This window comes from Hoplias malabaricus, chromosome 14 (assembly GCF_029633855.1).
Source record: "Hoplias malabaricus isolate fHopMal1 chromosome 14, fHopMal1.hap1, whole genome shotgun sequence".
Taxonomy (NCBI): domain Eukaryota; kingdom Metazoa; phylum Chordata; class Actinopteri; order Characiformes; family Erythrinidae; genus Hoplias; species Hoplias malabaricus.
In genome coordinates this window covers 22,286,145-22,306,611 of record NC_089813.1, presented here as the reverse complement: position 1 = coordinate 22,306,611, position 20,467 = coordinate 22,286,145, and the positions used below count along the sequence as shown (strand labels likewise).

Sequence of the window (20,467 nt, the reverse complement as noted above, 5' to 3'; positions counted from 1 at the left end):
GACGCGCGTTTAAAGAAAAAAGATTTTATATTACAACATCTGCATCCAATTAACAAATGTGTTAAAGAGTGTTAGCGGATTTCTTCAATTAGTAGATTTGGGGAACGTTAACAGTTAATAAGGCTATAGGACTTTGAGTAAAGTTTAAACATAACAACGATCAGCCTGGAAATACCTTCTCATAATGTAATTTTATGATTTATTCCGTTGGGAGTTAGAGAAAAATTATTCCAGCGTGATGTTTGTCTGGGGGAGTATTTGTTAACTGTAACTGGGCGAGTGGTTTTAGAGTTGTGAGTGGAGGTGGTGAAATGAGGATTCATTTTGCAATAAAATCTAAGCTAAAGTTACACAACAGTAAGGAACAGAATTGTTTTGTGATTATGTAAAATAAGATGTAATGCATGTCTGAGACGTTTAAACAGTTAAGAGACAATACCTTTATCCTGCATGTCGAGTCTCAACACCCTGTGTTTTGCCTTGTTCCTTTTAATAAAGGAAATAAGCGTCCCAATGATGTTCTTTGCGTGAAATATTCAGGTGTTTGAACACACACACACACATATATGTATATCTATATATATTTTTTTTCTCCTTTAGAGGATCATTCATTAAATAGACAGGCTCAAAAACAGGAATATTTCTGTAACTTTTAATATAATATAGTCTAAAATATCCCGACAATGCAAGAAACGCCTGATTTTTCACACTAATCCTGAAATAGCGGCGAATTTTTTCCTTTTTTTACTTTAAACATATATGTAACCACATACACAAGTTGATGTGCTGTAGAAATATTGTAAATTAATGGACATTGTGTTGGCTTGTTTCCTCGCTGCTCCGAGGGCTCATGTAACACACACTAGATACAAAAATTGAGCATCTCTTAAACTGGCATCAGGGTTTCCGCTGAGGGGATAAGGCAAATTTGACAAGGGCCAGTTAAAGTCAGGATTAAAACACAGGGCTGAAATGAATGTATATTAGTTTATAAAGTGCGGATCTCTCCCGTCTCCTAGCGGACAAACGTGCTCATTACAAGAAACAGAAAATTCTCTCCCCTTGTATTCCGTTTGATGTTACTTTTAAGATCTGTAAATTGTAAATTTAAGATCTGTGATTTGTAAATATTCTGTGAACATCACATTGAGCTATGTTGGCTTTTAATGTTATAATATGTAAAATACATTTTAACTTTTTAATAGTATTTATTTTTAATTATTATATTTTGGACTGTGTCCAAATTGTTTCACCATGTGTTTGAAACAGGTTAAAAGGTTTATTGAAATAAAAAAAAAGGAGACGTACAACTGAGCCAACATTTCTGTTTATTGGATTCCAAATAGTGAATTTTTTAAACCTAGTCATCCACCAAAGCACAGTCAGATTAAAACAATTCTGAATGAAGAAAAGACAAGAACACAAAGACGAAATGCTAGTTGTCACTAACTCCTACCCAAACACTGAAAATAAAATCAAAGGATTAAATATTCAGTGATATGTTTGGCAATGAGAGTGACAAAAAAAATCTAAGTGATTTGTACAAACAAGAATGGAAGCAGATCTGATGTTTGCAGAGGTTTCTGTTTCGCTTAAATTTTTGCCCAACACAAAATGTAGATATTCTGCGTGTAATCTTCATGTTTTTTCCATAATAAATATTGAAAATCAGGCCAGCAAGCTTAAAATGACAAGTCTGAACTGCAAACCTGAAAAGTCTGAAAAGCAAACCAATCAGACGCTTCCTTTCAGGACTGAAACAAATGCAGTTCTACAGATAACAAGTAACGTGTACTTGCACTTGATATTAGTGTAGTGAAAAAATGCAAAAAGCCTTTTGAACCTTAAGGAAGGGCAAGAACTTTTCAAAAGGTATATTTGACTGGACGCATCCAGTGGTTATAATGATGGCATGATGGGTGACCAGGAACAGCACTGGTCATACGACTGGAAATCCTATATATTATGAGTCTGGAGGTTAAAATTGCATTCGAAACATGGGTTTGCAAGTGACCTCTCGTGGAGAACATATTTTTTGTGTCAGGAGTTAAATAGTCAGTTGTGTCTTGGTTTCTATCTGTGCCTCTTGACTTTGTGCTGCATTCTCCATCTTTACACCTCCAGCTCAAATCCCATGCCCACCTTGTGTCCACCAGTGTTGAAGTTCTTTGCATCAATCAAAGCAGACAGAGTGAGTTTCACACCTAGAAAAAAGGGAGGAATACATAAGGTAATACATATAGGAAAAGAAACATGCATTAAATTCTACATAATAATAATAATAATAATAATAATAAACATACAGCGTTGTACAATATGTTTTGGGTTTATTGTGATATTATATGAAATTGCAACATTCATTTTGTCTGCTATTCATAAAAAATGATTAACAAAAGGGTTTTTACTGTGAAAGACACTTAATACATAAGTAAAGACCAATTATAAAAATGGTACAGTGCTTCCTTAATTTCACTGGTCTTCTGTGAGTATTATGTATTTAATTTATAGATCATTTCTTATTTCCAAAAAGGAATAAACACCCCTATAATGTCCATCTACAAACATTAATTGTGTAACTGGATACCTGGCCGCAGAGCCTGTGTGTAACCCACTCCAACCAGACTGGCATTGTTTACTTTAGCCTGCAAAAGAGCATATATTCAATTAAATCAACAGCCAATGAGCACTTCCTGAAGGTTATAAAGATAAGGTTTGCAGACAATATTATTGATAAGCAGTTTGGTGTATGCTAAAGATGTTTATGCTCTCAAGGAGGCTACAGGTGAAAGGCTGTGTTACAAGAGTCTTAGAATGACTGAATATAGCAAGAGGGCTGAGTGATTTTAAAGGACATACACAGATTGACACATCCTTGTCCAGCTGGTATTTAGCAGCAATCCCAAAACGTGTGTTGTTGCTGCCAGCTGTCCAAGCCAAATTCACAGCCGTCTCCAACTGGTTGTTCACTTTCTGGTAAATGGAGCCACCAAACTCTGTACCATCATTGCTGCACAAAACACAAATATATGCATTAGTTATAAAAATTATGGCATTTTGGTTTTTATGTAATTGAAACCACATAATTATTTAAATGTGCTCAATTAAAATCTATGTTTTCTATGGTTATTTCCTCACACATTGGTATGCAGCTGGAAGTCACCAGCTTTGTAGCCCAGGGCAAAGTTGTTCTGAGCCAGTTTGGACTTGGCAGTGTCGAAGGCCATCTGGTAGCCAGCCAACCAGCCCTCATAGCCAAGCACTGCTGCAGCATGCACTGTGGGCCCAGCCAGATCAAAATCTATATCACAGCCCACATTCATGTATTCACGTTTATAACCAGTCTTCAGCTTAGCACTCTTCTTCCTGAAGATAATACAAGAAAACATGTTTCATTGAGGATGGGGAGTGTGAGGTATACATAGTTATTGTATATTTGAAGTTCACTTTGTACATAATAATAAACCTTTAGTGCTGTATCAGGTTAAATAAATAATCAGTGGAGAATTCGCAGACGTGGATTTCTGCTAATAGTTTAAGTTTGCTCTACACATAAAACACACAGGAGTCCTCACCCAGTGTTGGGCACAAAGGACGTGTCCAGACCCAGCTTCAGCCCCTTAGCCACCTAATTAGAGATAAAAAAAACAACAACACATACTATTTACAATATAAACACAATATAGAGAAGGCATCTAATGATCTCTGTGTAATGACTCATTCACCTGGTCCTCCAAGGTGACCTCTGTGGTCAGAGTGTTGTCAGTGTTCCATTTCTGGTTGAGGGACAGGCCCAACTCCTTCACTTTGTACTTTGTCTCCAGATTACCAGAAGCTTTCCCCGTGTCTGTGTTACTGGATCCGCCAGTTGAAAACTCCTGCATGTAGGTAAAGAGACCAGCAGAGAAACAGAGAAAGAGATATTATTGAAATATGGAATAATAAAGGCCAGTTTGACAGGAAAATAAAAATTAAATTAAGATGTGTAAAATGCCCATAGGAAAAAGAAAAAGGAGAAAACTGTGGGAAAATGTACAATGTCAAGTAAACAGATCTATGTCCATATCTAGAGTTAAAATGAACCAAGCTATGAGGACAGCCTCAGAAACCTTAACCATGCTCTTTTCTAAACAACCATTCTCACAGTCAGCAATATACAAACTCACTCTTACCATCTGGCCAAATCCAAAAAAAAGCAAGCAAGAAGACAAAGAGAAATAAACATAGTTAATAGAATAAATATAGGAATCATTAGATTCAATTTCAATTTTGCCCAGTCCAAGAATAAAAAACATTTTTATCCAAACTTATAAACCCCATTTCCAGAAAAGTTGTGATGCTCTGCCTTATGTAAGCATGAGAGTGATAAACCCTATATTCAACTGAAAATACTACAAATACAACTTTACATTTCTGAAACTGAGAAATTTTTAAAACAATGTGCCCATTTTGATGTTAGCAACATGTTTAAAAAATGTTGAGACAGATATATTTACCACTGTGCATCACCTCTTCTTTTAACAACTTTTTTAGGGACTGAAGACCCTTGCTATAGGTTTGAAAGTGAAAATTCACATTCTTGCTTGATACAGGATTTCAGCTGCTCAACACTTTCTGTCTCTGTTGTAGTATTTTACAACGCACCAAAATGGCTCAACTAGTTTATTCATTCATTCATTGATTGTCTGTAACTTCTTATCCAGTTCAGGGTCGCAGTGGGTTCAGAGCTTACCCAAAATCACTGGGCACAAAGTGGGTACATACCCTGGTGGGGGGGCCAGTCCTTCGTAGGGCAATACCCACTCACAAATTTACTCATACTTATGGAGTAGCCAATCCACCTACCAATGTATTTTTTTAGGACCATAGGAGGAAACCGGAGTACCTCGGAGGACCCTGGAGCTGTGCAACACTACCGGTTGCGCCACCATGCCACACTTGAACTAATTTAGCACCTCTCTGAATACATTTTTCAGCATTAAATAGTGTCTTTACATATGTGAAAGTTACACATGCAATGTGCCCTAATGCACCCTCAAACCACCTCAGATACTGGCTATTGAACTGTGTGCTTATAACAATCCAGACTGTCCCTCTCCCCTTTAGTCCAGGGGACACAGCATCAGTAATCCCCCCCACCCCCCATATATGATATGAGCTCGGACCCAAAGAAGGTGGCATTTATATATTCTTGGCATGAGAGAGTTTTAACTTGCATTTACAGATGCACCGACCAACTGTGGTTTTAGGCCTTTTCCCTTGCATTCTTGCATTTAGAGATTTCTCCACATTCTCTGAATCATTTAATGTTATCATGTACAGCAGATGAGGCAATCCTCTGATCCTTTACTACTGTATATAGTGGAAAAAATTCAGGAATTTAATTTCTCTATTTGTCTGAGCAGTTTTCATAGAATGATGAATCTTTATGTCTGAAATAGGTAGTTACTCTGGTATGCTCTTTTTAATCAAGATGATGTCACTGGCCTGTTTCCAATTAACATACTTCATTTTTATAGCATTACACAGCTTTACCAGCCTTTTGTTGCCCCGTCCCAATTGTTTTGTAAGGTGATGCCAGCATCAATATGGGCATATGTTTCTACAAAAAAACAAACAAAAAAAACCCCTGCATCCCAATCTTTGGAAATGGGATATGTACAAAGTGAAATCAAATGGTAACATGAACAGGCAAGAAGTGTGGTTTGGCTAGGCTAAACCGTGTGCTCACAAACACACACATTCTTACACCCTTCCAGCCCAGGCCAGAGGCTAATGTCAATGAGTCATTGAATGTTTCTCAAAATAAACCCACTATATATCTGAGGCTACATTGGATGAATTCAAAACGTACTTGCTATTTTCATACGTCTGCTGTCAAACAGCAAATAAATGGAAGATGATTAGAGATAAAGTGACTCACAACTCCACTCTGGGACTTAGTTTTGAGGTCCAGTTTCACTGTTCCATATCCTGAAGGACAGCAGAAAACAAAAAGGGTCTTGCATAAATGAACGGCTGAACTAGGATTAAAACTTCAATTCAAACACAAGCTGCAAAGATATGGTTACAAACAGAATTCACAAGCCAGCTGGTTGTGTTTGTTCACAAGATATCATAATCTGTTTAGATTAATCTATTTTGTGAAAAGACACTCAGACCCTAAAGTGTGTCAAGCATACCACCAAATTTTTCAATATTTCTGCATAATTAAATTGTTGAGAAAACATTTCATTCAGACTTGTTTAATGCATAAACTCTGATCTAGAGATACAGAGAAAGAATAGTTCATAGAAATGGTAATAAGAACCAAGCAGATGTCTGACATATTTAATTTTATATAAATTATAAATTTAAAAAAAAAACTTATTCACAAAGAGCTGCCTGATGAAAACTCGATAGATGTAGAACACTGGATGTGACATAACTTCCTTGTTCTGAACTCTGACAAAACAGGTTCTCTTTCTGGTTCCAAAAGCTGTTAGACGTAAACTGTCAGACAATGTTAAATTTCCCTGTAGCAATTTGGTCTGCAGCAAAAAAATATAAAGTCATATAAATCCCAACTCTGGAATGATCTTCTAGTTAATGTTCAGGCCTCAGACACAGTCTCAGTTTTTAAGACTATGCTGAAAACCTCTTTCTTTAGTGTAGCTTTTGGTAACGAACTTTTCCCCTTATATAAAGGCTGTAGATCCAGGTGTTCGCCAATGTTCTGGAATCTCTTGTGTCTGTGTTACCTTCTGGTTCCTTCCTTTTAGTTAGGCTGTTATAGTTTGATCTGCTAGAGTCACTAACTACACTCTGACAATCACAGCATTACCATTTAGTAGACCAGCAGCTTGTCTGCATTAAAGGAAAACCTAGGACACAAGCTGACCAAGTTGACTTATAAACAAAGACAATTCACTTCTGCTTTTATTGATGTATGGATGTCTATGTGATTGCAGTTACATACCATAGCCTTTGCTGAAGATATCTTTGGCAGATTTGCCAAGATCTGAGTATGATGGAGGGACGGCCATGCTAGCTAAGAGAGAAAGAGACAAACAAATAGGACACATAAGTAGCTGGAATATAGACATAATGCCAGCATCAATACTCTGGGTTAAGCTACTTGGACCCCAGGGGACTGAAATGCTATCAAATCAAAATTGGCCTAAGTTACAAGATCGTCTATTGTGTTTTGACAAACTATATGTCTAAATTATGAATCCTAAGTGCACAAATAAATGCAATGCTTTAATCTGCATCTTGGTGCTCCAAGCTAATATTTAAACAAACATTTAAAGCAGGGGTGCCCAAACAGTCTGTGGTTTGGCAATTGAGCAGACCTATTTTGATCAAGATCTCTGGTCTCCACCCTAGGATCAATATGAAAATATTTCAAGATACATATTATAATTTTCGGCCTGGACAAATAATAATAATAATAATAATAATAATAATAATAATAATAATAATAATAATAATACATTTTCAACTGTCCAATATTTTTAAACCAAATAAATTCAATAAATCTCAGTATCTAAATTAATCCAATGTAATGAAAAAAGAAAACAAGACATTCATAAATAGCATTAATCTGAAAGCAGGTAAATTACATGATTTCACAAGGTTCACATTATTTCTGTGCAGTAATGATTGTAAAGCATACTTCGGTGTCTAGAAAGGTGCTATATAGGTGTAATTATAAATTAATCCATAAACGGTTGAATAGCAATACAAAATCGCATGACTGTGCTTTTGGAACTTGTTCGAATAAGCATCATATTGACACACACATAGAATATTTAAACAGATTGTGTTTTGTCAGTAAGATGTCCACCAAAGCTGATACAGCAGTAGAACCATTGAGTTAGATAAAATTACATGAATTATTCAGTATCTCCCCTTTTACACCTAGTGTAATGTGTATGCTTAATGTGTCTTGAGTATCAGCATTATATGCAAATAGGATTATTGAACGTTAAAGGAAAAAATTCTTCAAGATTTAAAACATTTCTGCATATCTGAATCATTGATATGTAAACAAATTCAATCATAGTAGTTTGATGTGGAAAGATTAATTAGTATAAGTTGTACATGTGAGCAGAAGTTACCAGCTGATTTTTCTATACCATGAAGAAGACAAAAATTACAAGAGATACTATGTCTGCAGCAGAATCATTTGATTTGGTGTCCAAAACTACTCCCCACACACACACATTTTTTGAGTTTTTAAATTATTATGGAATACTAATAACTGTTGTGTTACATCTAAAGATTTTTTAGACAAACATTTTATGACAAAACTAACCTAAAACAATGACTCAGATATCAGGGAATATATTTGCAATTCTGAGCAATAACTTTCTTTGAAGTGGAATTAATCAATTTAGACATCTGGTTACTACCATCATCACTGGGAACAAATACTTTCTTTTATCAAACTACTCTGAATAACAAGCAGAATGCAAATATTTGGAAGAGTTGTTCGAATTATGTTTTAATTTTGGTCATGACAATGAAATGAGAGTCAAATATATAAACATGGACCATAGTTTGGGCAGCCCAGCTTATATGATATATCCCACATCTCTGTGCTTCTATTGTGCAAATGCTGCTGCTTAATAAATCACAACAGTGCTGCAAACTAACACGGGTTCTAGCGGGTCAATAAACTAAACACATGGAGATGCTGAGCACCTATAACTTGCAACAAATGTATTAGAGTGAGCTTGGGTGCTATTCACACAGGCACTCAGGGAGAGCATCACAGCAATGACATCAGAGCCACATTCAAACATTCATCTGAATAATTCTGAGCTACACGTTGTTTTCTAATTCTACTTATGTTCAATTGCCTCTTTTCACATCGCTATCTTCAACTACTCTTTCTGCAGTGGCTCTGGCGACATTTATGTCTCTCTTGGTTTCTCCCCTTCTCCTTCACTCACCACACTTCTTCGTCTTGCAGTGACAGCACGGCTTACTCTCTTTCATCTGTGTTTCTGTCTCCTTTCCTTTCTTCTTGTCCTCCTCTCTGTCCATCTTTAAACCCTGCTTTGCTCCTTTCTCAGGTAACATTCTTGAAGTGGGCAAATGCAAACCATTAGCCATGAAAATGCCGATTGTGCTTTTGTATTAATAAGTTAATATAGATTCTGTAAACTAATCCTCATTAAACATTTGCACTGTTAAATTCTGTCTTACACATGGATTTCTTGGGTAAAACTCTTAAATTATACTGGACACATAATTTAAAATATAGAGGTAGGAACAATATAGAGGTAGGAACAACATGCCATTATGTAATGAAATTATTTTCTGAATGTGGTTATCAGCACTTCTGGAAATCTGAACAGATGTGATATAAAAATGTATTGTTAATAAACCCCAATTAACAGCAAGCCATATCAGGTGTCTTGAAAATCAGGACTATAATCAGATAATCTCATACCCAATATGTAAAACAGAATACATGATAAAAGTGGTGTAACAATCTAAACACTGGTCCCCTCAACAGGAGATCACAAGACTGATTGTGATTTTGATCCCCAACAATGCCACATCCACCAGAAGTCCAGGAATGCATAACTGTTCTTGCTCTCTTTGAGTGGGCATTAATTGTCATAACTGGCCCTCTAATCTGCATAATGTGCATTATTTGCATAATCGAATTTGCATATTCCATGCAATACAGGTATCAGTCTGAAAACCAGAAAAAAACGTGTGGGCATCAGCCAAGTGAGTCATGAGGTTTCCGGTTTAGACATGGTGTAAGTAGGCGCATTTGAGGGCAGCTAACGACATTTTAGTTCAAGTTTACCCATTCTTCCCTGTCATTTAATTGAAGTAACTAATTTTTCCAACACTACACATACGTTGAAATGCTGTCCAGAGGATCTTGAAAACAAAATGACAAACAAAATCTCCGACATAAACCAGGCAAAAAAGATAAAGAAGTCCTGAACAGGACACAAGAACAAGTCACAACAGTGGCGCCATTACCATTAGCATTTCCAGAGGATCTTGAAAAACTCTGCTTCGTACTGCTTGCCAATATGACAGAAACTGCATACAGTCTGCATTGAAAAGGGAATCTGAAAAGACTGTTTATTGCCTGTAAATTCCACTCTGGAGTTAGTCAAGTCCTATTATAAATCACACGACAAGCACACCCACAGAGTTAAAGATGGCTTAAAAAGTGATTGAATAGTGAGTGCCGAAGAAGCCATCACATTGCTACAAAATGAAATAGCCCAATTGAAAAAAAAGTTGGACGAGAATTTTCCTGAGGCCTCTTTTAGTCTCACGCGCTCACCAAATTGGTCCTAGACAGACTAACACCACAAACACAAAACATGAAACCCAGAGTGTTTCTGGTCCTTTTACACTTCTTTCAGGACAAATATTGCATTATCAGTAGACAGAAATGGGAGCTTTACTTTCATGGACATAGTTTGTTTTTTCATGAGGATTTTAGCACTGAATTGGGGAAAAAACAAGTGGCATTCAAGGATGTAAAGCCTTTGCATAGGAAAAGCTTACTTTCATCTTCAAAATCAAAGGATTTATCTCTGCGTTAAATTCCCAGTTGATGTTGTTAGAAAACCAGAACATGAATACATTTAAAACCAGAATGTTCAATACAAAGATTTGACTATTGGTTCAAGTTTACTTTTTCCAAACAGTGCAATAAGTAATCCATTTGCATGAGTTTCAGTGGTGATTTCCACAACGTTAAGAAAGTCAAATTTAACAGAGACATTGGAGAGAATATTTTTTTGAACATTTGACATCAATAGAAGAGATGAAACATCTGAAATGCCGCCTATTTTAATTACCAACCGCCATATGGATTTGTAGAATAAGACAGAAAGCACACATGTATTACTTTTCAAAATAACCTCATATAGCCTTTTTGTATTTAACAACATTAAAATTGACTTGTAAATTTATAAACAATTGAGACACTTTAAAATAAACTCAGTGCTGTCTATTACAAAATTATGGAAGTCTATTCTTCAACAGGATTCGCCTACTTGTTATATCATTAAACATAAAAATTAATTAAAAACTAAATTAACAAACCAAATTACTCAAGATTGCAATTAGTTTTAATGTTTTAACAATTTTTAGATGAAACGAAAAATGGTAGGCCAGAATATTTTTAATGGAATTCAAGGAAGAGACCTCTCTGAAATTTTCTCTGAAAATTGACTTTTGCAGGCTTTTAGGCAATTAGGTGTCAATATTTATCTTTAAATATAAATAAATCTTAAATGTAAATGAGGAAAATTAACAAAATAAACACCTGTGATTTATGTTCTGAAATATTTAAGAAGAACAAGCAAACCTACGCCATAGCTCACCTTACCACCCCTCGCATCAGCTTTTCAGCCTCCCGTAAGTGATCCAGCGCATGTATTCACAAGGATTTTTTTTAGCAAGTTAGCATAACTCTGTTAGAATAATGTATTATGCACATTTGTTGTAATTCTTTGTTAAAATGTGACCCTAAATGTTTTGTAAGTTTTTGCCTCTTAAAATCAAACAAAAAAACTGCTCAACTGCTAGACCTGAAGAATCTCAGTCAACTGAAGGGTCTCTGACTGGATCTGTCTGAAGAGAATTGGGAAAAGGAACTGAATAGAAGCAGGTATGTGTATGTGTATTCTGATTTGCATGACAATTTAATGTTAAAATTCTAGGTATAAATGTTAATATGTACAGTTGTTTTATTGAATGTCTTTTCATTAAAACAATAGCTGCTTGTCTATGTTGTGTGTGTGTGTGTGTGTGTGTGGGGGGGGGGGTTGTTTGATTGTATAAAATACTAACAATGGAAGATAATGTAATGACGTATGTATTCCGTATTGCATTAATTGTTCAATTAAAAAAAAATCAGTCATAAGGCTGTTATATTTTTGCAATATACAATTTAAAATTTTTTCCAACCCAATAAAATAATACTTTTGGTGTTGCTTGTTGAAAACATTATAATCTGTATACATAGATATTCATTGCTATTTCATTATACACTACATGCCAATATACCCTGTACACAGACATGCCAAAAGTCATGGGATAGCAGTATTTAAATTGGTTATGAAGTGGCGTTACCTCAGGGGATAGCTTGAGAACACCCGCACCTGTATAAGTTGTGAGGTGTTATCTTGTGAGTGAGGTAAAACACTGTCCATGAATTATCAAATTTCAAAGTGTGCCTGTGGCTAATTAATTTACAGAACTGAAATGAAATCTAGGCTACTTATCGGTTAGATTGGGAGAAAAATGTTATGTTATGCTCATATGTGCTGAATATAGGAGAATCTCTTATTATGTATTGTTATTTATTTCAGTTTTTAGCCCGTTAAAATAAGTTGTGGAAAAATGGGATGAGTTGATCTGATTTATTTATACATACACTGCAGTATTTTGCATGGTGACGTTTAAGGTGAGGGGGGCTCGGGCTTTTAAAAAAGTATTGTAATTATGTAATTAATTTGTCAAGTATTATAGGTATACCGGTATACTGGTAACATATTGCTACTTTTAAGATCTTTCTCTAGTGCGACTCATTTGAAATATATTAATTTCAAAATACTGCCTTCTAAGGTAAGATGAGACAGCAAAACAGCAAGGTGTCAAGGTTGCTGCCCTTTGTTTCAGACACTGCCCTGTTTACTACAGCTACTAGAGCAAAAAAAGGAAAATGCCCTTGAATGATTAAAGGCAGAACTTAATGTTGGTGGCAGAATCTTATCGAACACGGTTTAGGTATAAAGACTGGAATGGAGGTGGAATTTAATGTCGAGCACTGTATCATTTAAGGTGGAATGGGTAGCGAGTTTGTAATGTGGTCCAAAATGAGTTATTGTTTTGCCTGAGACATTATCTTTGTTATGAAAAAGTAAACAAAATAACTAAACCAGCACATTTCTAGAGCCACAAATGGTTACAAGAGCAGAAACATCATTAGCCCATTAGGTTATACTTTTCAGTCTTCACTCACTGTGGTGAAATAATAAATAAATTAATATTTTTTTATGTAGGAAATATGTTAAAACTCAAAAAAATTAAAAAGGGTTTCATAGAACCCTACATATAGAATTAAGGATAAAACCCAAGGGTAAAATGCAAGGGCGTAGAATTAGCATGTATAGAGGTGACTTGTCCAGCAATTACTGAATTGTCCCCACCAATAATTTTATCCAATCAAAAAATAAAATAAACAATCTGTCAACGTCTCATTAACCTAGACATGCAGAAAGGTTTAACTCACATTCTCTACTCAAGTCCTACCTCCCCGTAACAGATATGACCAATGTGATTAGCTGTGCCTTTCCCTGCCGTCACGAGTCTCTGTAGCTTGGCTGGTAGCAGCATCAAAACTGTAAGGAAAACTTTCCAGTCTTAAGTGTGTATTACTATGCAAGACATAGGTGGGGCGTGCGTGAAGAGGGCAAGTGAGGATGGCAGCAAAAAAGAGGAAGGTGGACATAAGAAGCTATTCTTCAAAGAAAGGTGTAAGTCACTTAAAGTCAAGTTCACTAATGAAATGATTCCATTAAATTATAGTAGGCTAAACTTGTCTGTAGCTATGAAAAACATGGTTTGAAAATTAACTGCAGAACAAAGTGCCAATTGTCAGTGCTCTTAAATTGTTGTTTTATCATGGAGCAAAAATAAAAATTTAAAAATAGGTAAGTGAGCCAAAAGGAGGGGGTATGAGTGGTAGATTCATAGGTCCCCACCAATATCAAGAACAAATCTACACCATTGATAAAATGAGTTCAGACATCTTTCCATGGCTATGGGGCTGGTCTAAAGAACCTATAACTTATCCTTTCAGGAGAGCATAGTTTTCAGCCTTGTGTCACATACAGTTTTCCTATGATACAAATTCTATAAATAGTAGGAGTAAAACTGACACCACCCATGTGACAGGAGATAGTAGAGGTTACGAAATGGGAAAAGCTTTCCTGAATGTCGAGTGCAGGCCTTTCCATTCAACCATTACCATTTTACAATTTTTCAATATCAACTTAATGCACTGGAGTAGCATTTTCTCTACCTGCCCTGCACCATCTCACCTACCAAGCCTTTTTCATGCTGAAAACTTGCTTAACAAAACCAGTCAAAATGTAAGTTTGAAGGTAAGTTCAGTAAGAAGGAATTTATGACTATAGATATGAACAACTAACCCAATTTCACCTTCCAGCAATTTCATTATTAATAAAACCAAAACAAAGTTATACAAAACATGTCTTTAATACATTCATTCACTCATTTTCTGTAACCATTTCATCCCATTCAGGATTGCAGTGGGTCTAGTGCTTACCCATGAAGCAAGGCAGGAACACACCCTGGACAGGGTGCAAGTCCATGACATTCATTCCTATTTGAACATTTCTGAATACCAGCATATATACCAACATTTCACTTACCAGCATGTGTGATTGTACTGTGGGAGGAAACTTGAGCTGACCTGAGGTAGAGCTCAAACACAAAACCCCAGAACTCTGAAGATGTGTGACTGCAACACTACCTGTTGCACCACCATCCTACCTGTACAAAATGAATAGCCTAAAGTAGTAAATACTTTACGTTATTTTCTTAGGTTTGACACTGACACTAAGCAACGGAAAGTTACACCTCTCTTGAAAATATATAGGAAATGTTTTCTTACTTGAAAAAGAGGCAAACTTATCTGTAAGGAAAGCATAGCTGGACTAAGAGAATGGCAGGCAGAAAAACACTGGGGGTAGGAGTTAAGAATGTTAGCTGCTGACACATCAGCATGCATAACTGCTGGACTCTGGAAGCAGTGAGTTAAAATAATGCAGATACAGCTCTTAAGTAATTATTGGCTGTAAATGAAAAGTGATGGTGCATCTATTGCATCTACAACAGTGTACTAAGAGAGCTTATGTTGCAGTATGAAACTGAATCCTAATGTCATTCTAAATGTCTGTTTAATGTTTGCTTGTGTGGTATGTGATGTGACAGGGGAGATAAGGTAATAGTTTTAATATTTTAGTTAGGCATAAGCATGGATGTAGCAGAGAGTAAAACAATATAAACGATTTATGTAATTTTTAACAGTAGATTAGTATATGTTCACATTTCGATTTATTTGACGTTTAAGTGGTATGAAATGTTTTTGGTGCTTTTAAGAGCACTATTAATGTGATTAATATCATATTCACCCCTAATCACATATATCAACTGACACCTTTGTTTTTTGAGGCAAAAAAAGTGCTTTTCATTAAATGGGTACTTCTACAAATATGAATAAATCTTATCACACAAGAGCTGCACAAAAAAATTATGGTAAACTCTGAGGTATAAACTGCACATGACCACATTTATGACATGTGTGTGGTGTTTCAAATTTCTGTTCTGTGTCTTTAAAAGTCGGCTAAAACGTTCATGTGCGATGAAGAGAGCCACAGGGAGGGAGACTGTGGGGTAGCCCACCGCAGTTGTAAGTTTATTGCTGAGTTTAGGCTAAAAAAGAGAGGAAGAAAGCTGTAAACAGACAAAGATCTCAGAAGATACTTCACTCGACCTTGTGCTTTACAGGTATATGGTTTTATCCTCTAAATATGTGTTTTGAGCCTAAGTTCACTGAAAAATCTAACATGGCATGCTAAACCAAAGTTCTTCAGCACCAGTTGCTGAAATTTGCTCTCTCAGTAACAGGTTTTTATGGTCAACAAGTGTGTCGGTGTGCACTGTCAGGGTGTGTTTAGCTAAACTCACTCGACTTTGTGTTTATAGAGGCTCAGCACAGCCTGACAGAACACCCTCTCCCCACGGTAATGCCATATACCATGATAATATTTTGAGACGGTATGAAAAATGTGGATACCGCCCATTCCTAGTCCTATCATAAGTCTGTGCATGGATGTCGTTAGACCTGTTGTAGGGGGGCTGTAGACCCCCTCCCCCCCGGTAATTGTTTTTTAGTCCCCAAGTTATTTCAAAAACGTTTCTTTGTCTGCAGATAGTCGTTGGCAATCAGTCTGTATTGCTTTCTTGGAAGAACATGCATATGTAGTGTTGCCTACCGTCCCGTAAATAGGGAAACATCGCGTATTTGGACGCTAAAATGTGCATTCCATTTTGAACAGATACAGGGCTTGTTTTGTTCCGTATTTTTGAGGTTATACTTATGGCAATAGACAGAAACGTACAGCTCTCAGCCAGAGCGAACAGCAGATTCTTTACTACTCCTAAACAGAGAATGTACTTTTCATTGGTCGTGACCTTCATTTATCTAATCAGCAGCCAGAGTTGTCTGTGCATCATTCAGTTCTGCATCCAATGAAGTCACAGTCCCGCCTACAGGGGGTTGTTTTGCGGCGGCGCTGAGAGCAGCAAGTCAGTGCTCAAAAACTGGGAAGTACAGCTCTGCTTTTAGATATAATGTTAGCACGGTGTCCAGGAGAATCTACATTTCATTCTCCCTCAGCACATCACAGACACATTTTTTAATCAAAGTAATTATTTATACATTATTATCACATTAGATATTTTCATATAGATTAACATTAATTAGTGTGTAAGACAAATATGAGTCCTAAATAAGCAATTAATTCTATGACATTTTGACTGGACATCTGATAATGTAATGAGAATGGCATTGTCTTTTAGACTCTTAGACCAATAAAATTCTTTCACTTCAGATCTTACTGTAATACAGTTATTTTAAACTGGTAATACAGTATTTGCAAAATACATGGACAGATTCTATGTTGCCACTGTTTAAAAAGGCTACTGACAGTCCTGATGGCAGATGGCTTAATAAATGTCTGACAACAAAAATGTTTTATCTGATTTACTACAGTCGAAAAAGATTTACAGGTGCAGAGTGGTCCCCCAGCCCATGTTCCTTATTTTGCTCTGTGTTTCTTCTGAGTAGTCAAAAATTCATTCAGGCAGTAGTTCAATCGATAAGAACTTATCTGTTTTATTTTAATCAAAGTAACAATAAACGATATAGGGGTTTTAATTATATTCTTATTTAGCATTCTGATATTCAAAATGACACTTTCTGATACCAAGAAAGTTTCACAAATTGCATCTGCGAAACATCACATTATAAACAAATGTAGATGCATTGGCAGGAATTACGGTCACTTAGACCACTGTGGAAACGGGTTTAATCATTTCACAAACTCATCATCTAACACAGCTACATGCTGTAACCTCTAACACAGGTATTCCTAGTCTAGTTCTTACAACATGATGATTAATACTGTAATTTATTCTTTATTATTGTGGAAACTGATTATGCCAATGAGTTTTACAACACTACAACTATTTGAAGACTGGGACACAAAATATGTCTTCAGAATGAAAAAAAAAATAATGGAACAAACAAAAGGGTGAAGCTGATATATCTCAAAGTATCATTACCATCACATAGATAACAAATATTCATTCATTCATTGTCTGTAACCACTTATCCAGTTCAGGGTTGCGGTGGGTCCGGAGCCTACCCAGAATCACTGGGCGTAAGGCAGTTAGATAACAAACGGGTGACACAGAAAGAAAGCTTATCAGTAGATTGGTAGCATACCAGAATAACTTACTAATGTGTTTCATATGAGATAAACATGCAAGTTAAAATGCTTTATATGTATAGTGCAATGCTGTAATGCAGAGAGTGAAGAAATATATGAACTGGAGGCTGGAGTCACTTGTTACCCTTATAGAGAAATATAACCTTAACTACTATACAGTTACAAATGCAGTAAAATTACCTAAATGCATTGATTGATATCCAATGAAAAGCACTTATCTTCTGCGGCTAGTAACTGCTATTTACTAGCCGCAGGGCAAGTACAGATGATCTTACCAGTGCCAATATCTCACGTTATAGCATGAACTTCGAGTGTATTATTGCGATTAAACCACAGTTTGTTATCGCCATTTATTATTAGGCTTTAAGATAAAGAAGCCATTTTTTATCAATCTTCTGCGAGGTAGAATAATTCCATTCCAAACTCTGGATCATTAACTTGTGCGATGTTGGACCCGTCCAGGATTTCTGAACTCTGAACATGGTCCGTGTTGACACCAGATTTTGGGAAACAAGGCTGGATTATCAGGATAGAAGCGGAGATAAATGCATCAAGTCAATAAAATGTTATGGTTTAACCATAGCTTACAGTGGATTCAGATCTTAGTGATATATATCATACTCTAAACAATGCAAAGTTTTCTCTGTTTAAGTTAAAAGTGAATATTTTGAACTATTGCTCCAGAGCCGCGCTGCCTAGCTGGCAAACGAGAGCATAGGAGAAAAAAAACTCGCCTCGACTCGAGTTAAACACAATCACAGGAACCACATAGACATAGCCAATTACTTTTTATTTACTTGCAGTTTTCTTTTGATTACAAAATAATGTGCGTGAAAGGAAAATGAACCGGATCCCTGTTGGGTGAAAAAGTCCAGGCACAGCTATGTCTTGTAAGCGCTGGCATCGTTGCTAGGTTACATGTATTTTGCAGAGTGAAACCTGAGGAGCATCGGTCAGAGTGGCATTATCCTACATATATTGGCACTCCTAGAACATCCCTCAGCCAATCACATTGCCGAGTTGGAAGTAACTGTGGTATAACTTAAAATAGAAGTATATAGAAGAATGTAAAAATATTTAATTCTAAGTAATTTTGAAGCATTTCTATTGGTCCATTTTTCATAACATTTTATGTGAAGGACAGCTGCTGAAATCCAATGATGTAATAAACTAAAAAATGGAGATAAATGTTTTTAATTGGACAGTGAAGATGTGTAAAATAAAATGCACAGCAATCTGGCGCTGCTTCTATATTCTGCTCTTCATGTGAACAATGAATGCATTCAATTTTGGTTTGAAATATCATTCATTCATTCATTATCTGTAACTGCTTATCCAGTTCAGGGTCGTGGTGGGTCCAGAGCCTACCTGGAATCATTGGGCGCAAGGCGGGAATACACCCTGCAGGGGGCGCCAGTCATTCACAGGGCGGTTTGAAATATCAGTCAAACTAAACGTGTGCACGTTTACTTGATAACCTCATGAATTCCTACTAAAATGTGTCTGAAATTCAGAAATAAACATTAGCAAAGCTTTCTTACACCTTTGATATTTCACCAGCCAGAGTCATAACCAACAAATCAGGATTTATCAGTACAGACAAATAAAATTAGCCCAAAGCAGGACTACTGAACACTCATCAACGTTTTGGACAAGTTACCTGGCTAAATGAGAAATCTTCTTTATGTAATAAACCACTGTCCTTAGTTGTCCACATCTAGGTCCAAAGCATACAATAAAACAGAAGGAACCAGTGTCCTTCTGCGGCAGCTCACTGCTCTGCGCATGTCTCAGATATTCTAAAGCACATACAACGCCCAATATACTGGTGTTTAAGAAAAATAAACCCTGCAATAACAGAGAAAGTTTGATTTTAACATTTACTAGATTTCTGCGTGTACGCAATAGGCTAAAGGGCGAGGGAGGACATTTGAGCTTATTTAATTGCTCTGCGTTACATCAGAAAACAACGGTAGCAATGCCTTGCACACTGAATATTGTAGCCCCTGACCTTGTGGAGGATACTAATTCAAATGTGCAAGGTTAGGCAAATTTTATATAAAAACACCCAGTGTATACTGCATTTATTGTATAAGCCTGGGAGAAGGAGAAGCCCCATGCATGAACATTTTGGATCATATTAACATCCCTGCAAACTATAATAATAATAATAATTATAATAATAATAATTAATTAAACGCAAAAAGGCGTATCGAGAACACAAATACGCAGTCCAACACTGCGACTGAACCAGCTAAATAACATAGAAACAAAACAAAAAAAAGTAATTTTTTACAGCTGAGTGAACGGTGTGTGCAGTGTGTGTACAATTGTGCCACAGAGCCGTTAGAGCTGTAACGTTAACATTAGCACGGCCTCAGTAATAAGCGCTCCAGGTCCTTCTCTTTATATCCCTATCTTTGTCTGCCTGTTTTTATCTTGGTCCAACTGAAGTTCAACCCGCTCTCAAAGCTGTGTGTTCGCAGCTCTTACCGTATATATACGTTCGATTCTGTGGGCTTCACTCTGCTGTGAGAGAGAGGGAGGAATAGAGGAGGACACAATGAAGGAGAAACAGACGGAGAGGCCAGGACGGACAGCGCGCATGCGCACTTTCCCCTTCTCCGTCTGTCAGATTGGTGGTGTCCAAAACCACATACGCACTATTCTATTGAATGAATCTCTATTGTTCTTCTTCAATTTTATTTTTAGTGCTTAAAAAACATTATATTGTTATTCCTCGCACTTCTTCTCATATCATCTGTTGATTGGATTTGTAATTCCTAATAAATTAACATTTAAATATTAAATTAACATTTAAATGTGAAAATTCACTCCACACTGTGTGGGATTCCTCTAGTTGCTCCAGTTTTATCCCACAGTCTAAAAGA

At 36.3% G+C, this 20,467-nt stretch overlaps 1 protein-coding gene across 3 annotated transcripts; it reads right to left on the bottom strand.

Annotated features, from left to right (window-relative positions):
• Positions 1–1,317: 1,317 nt before the first annotated feature.
• On the bottom strand, positions 1,318–20,205 carry vdac3 (voltage-dependent anion channel 3). 3 transcript variants are annotated; one of them, XM_066643604.1, is made up of 10 exons: positions 20,070–20,189; positions 8,937–9,067; positions 6,956–7,027; positions 5,921–5,970; positions 3,723–3,875; positions 3,573–3,625; positions 3,136–3,363; positions 2,857–3,007; positions 2,585–2,642; positions 1,318–2,204 (listed from the first exon to the last, which is right to left on the bottom strand). In XM_066643604.1, the coding sequence occupies exons 2-10, from the start codon at positions 9,064–9,066 to the stop codon at positions 2,113–2,115; spliced, it is 987 nt and encodes a 328-aa protein (XP_066499701.1). In that variant the 5' UTR covers position 9,067; positions 20,070–20,189; the 3' UTR covers positions 1,318–2,112. The 3 variants fall into 3 exon arrangements, with proteins under 3 accessions (XP_066499701.1, XP_066499703.1, XP_066499704.1); XM_066643606.1 differs by lacking the exon at positions 20,070–20,189 and adding an exon at positions 13,268–13,332; XM_066643607.1 differs by lacking the exon at positions 8,937–9,067 and having other exon boundaries at positions 20,070–20,205.
• Positions 20,206–20,467: the final 262 nt, after the last annotated feature.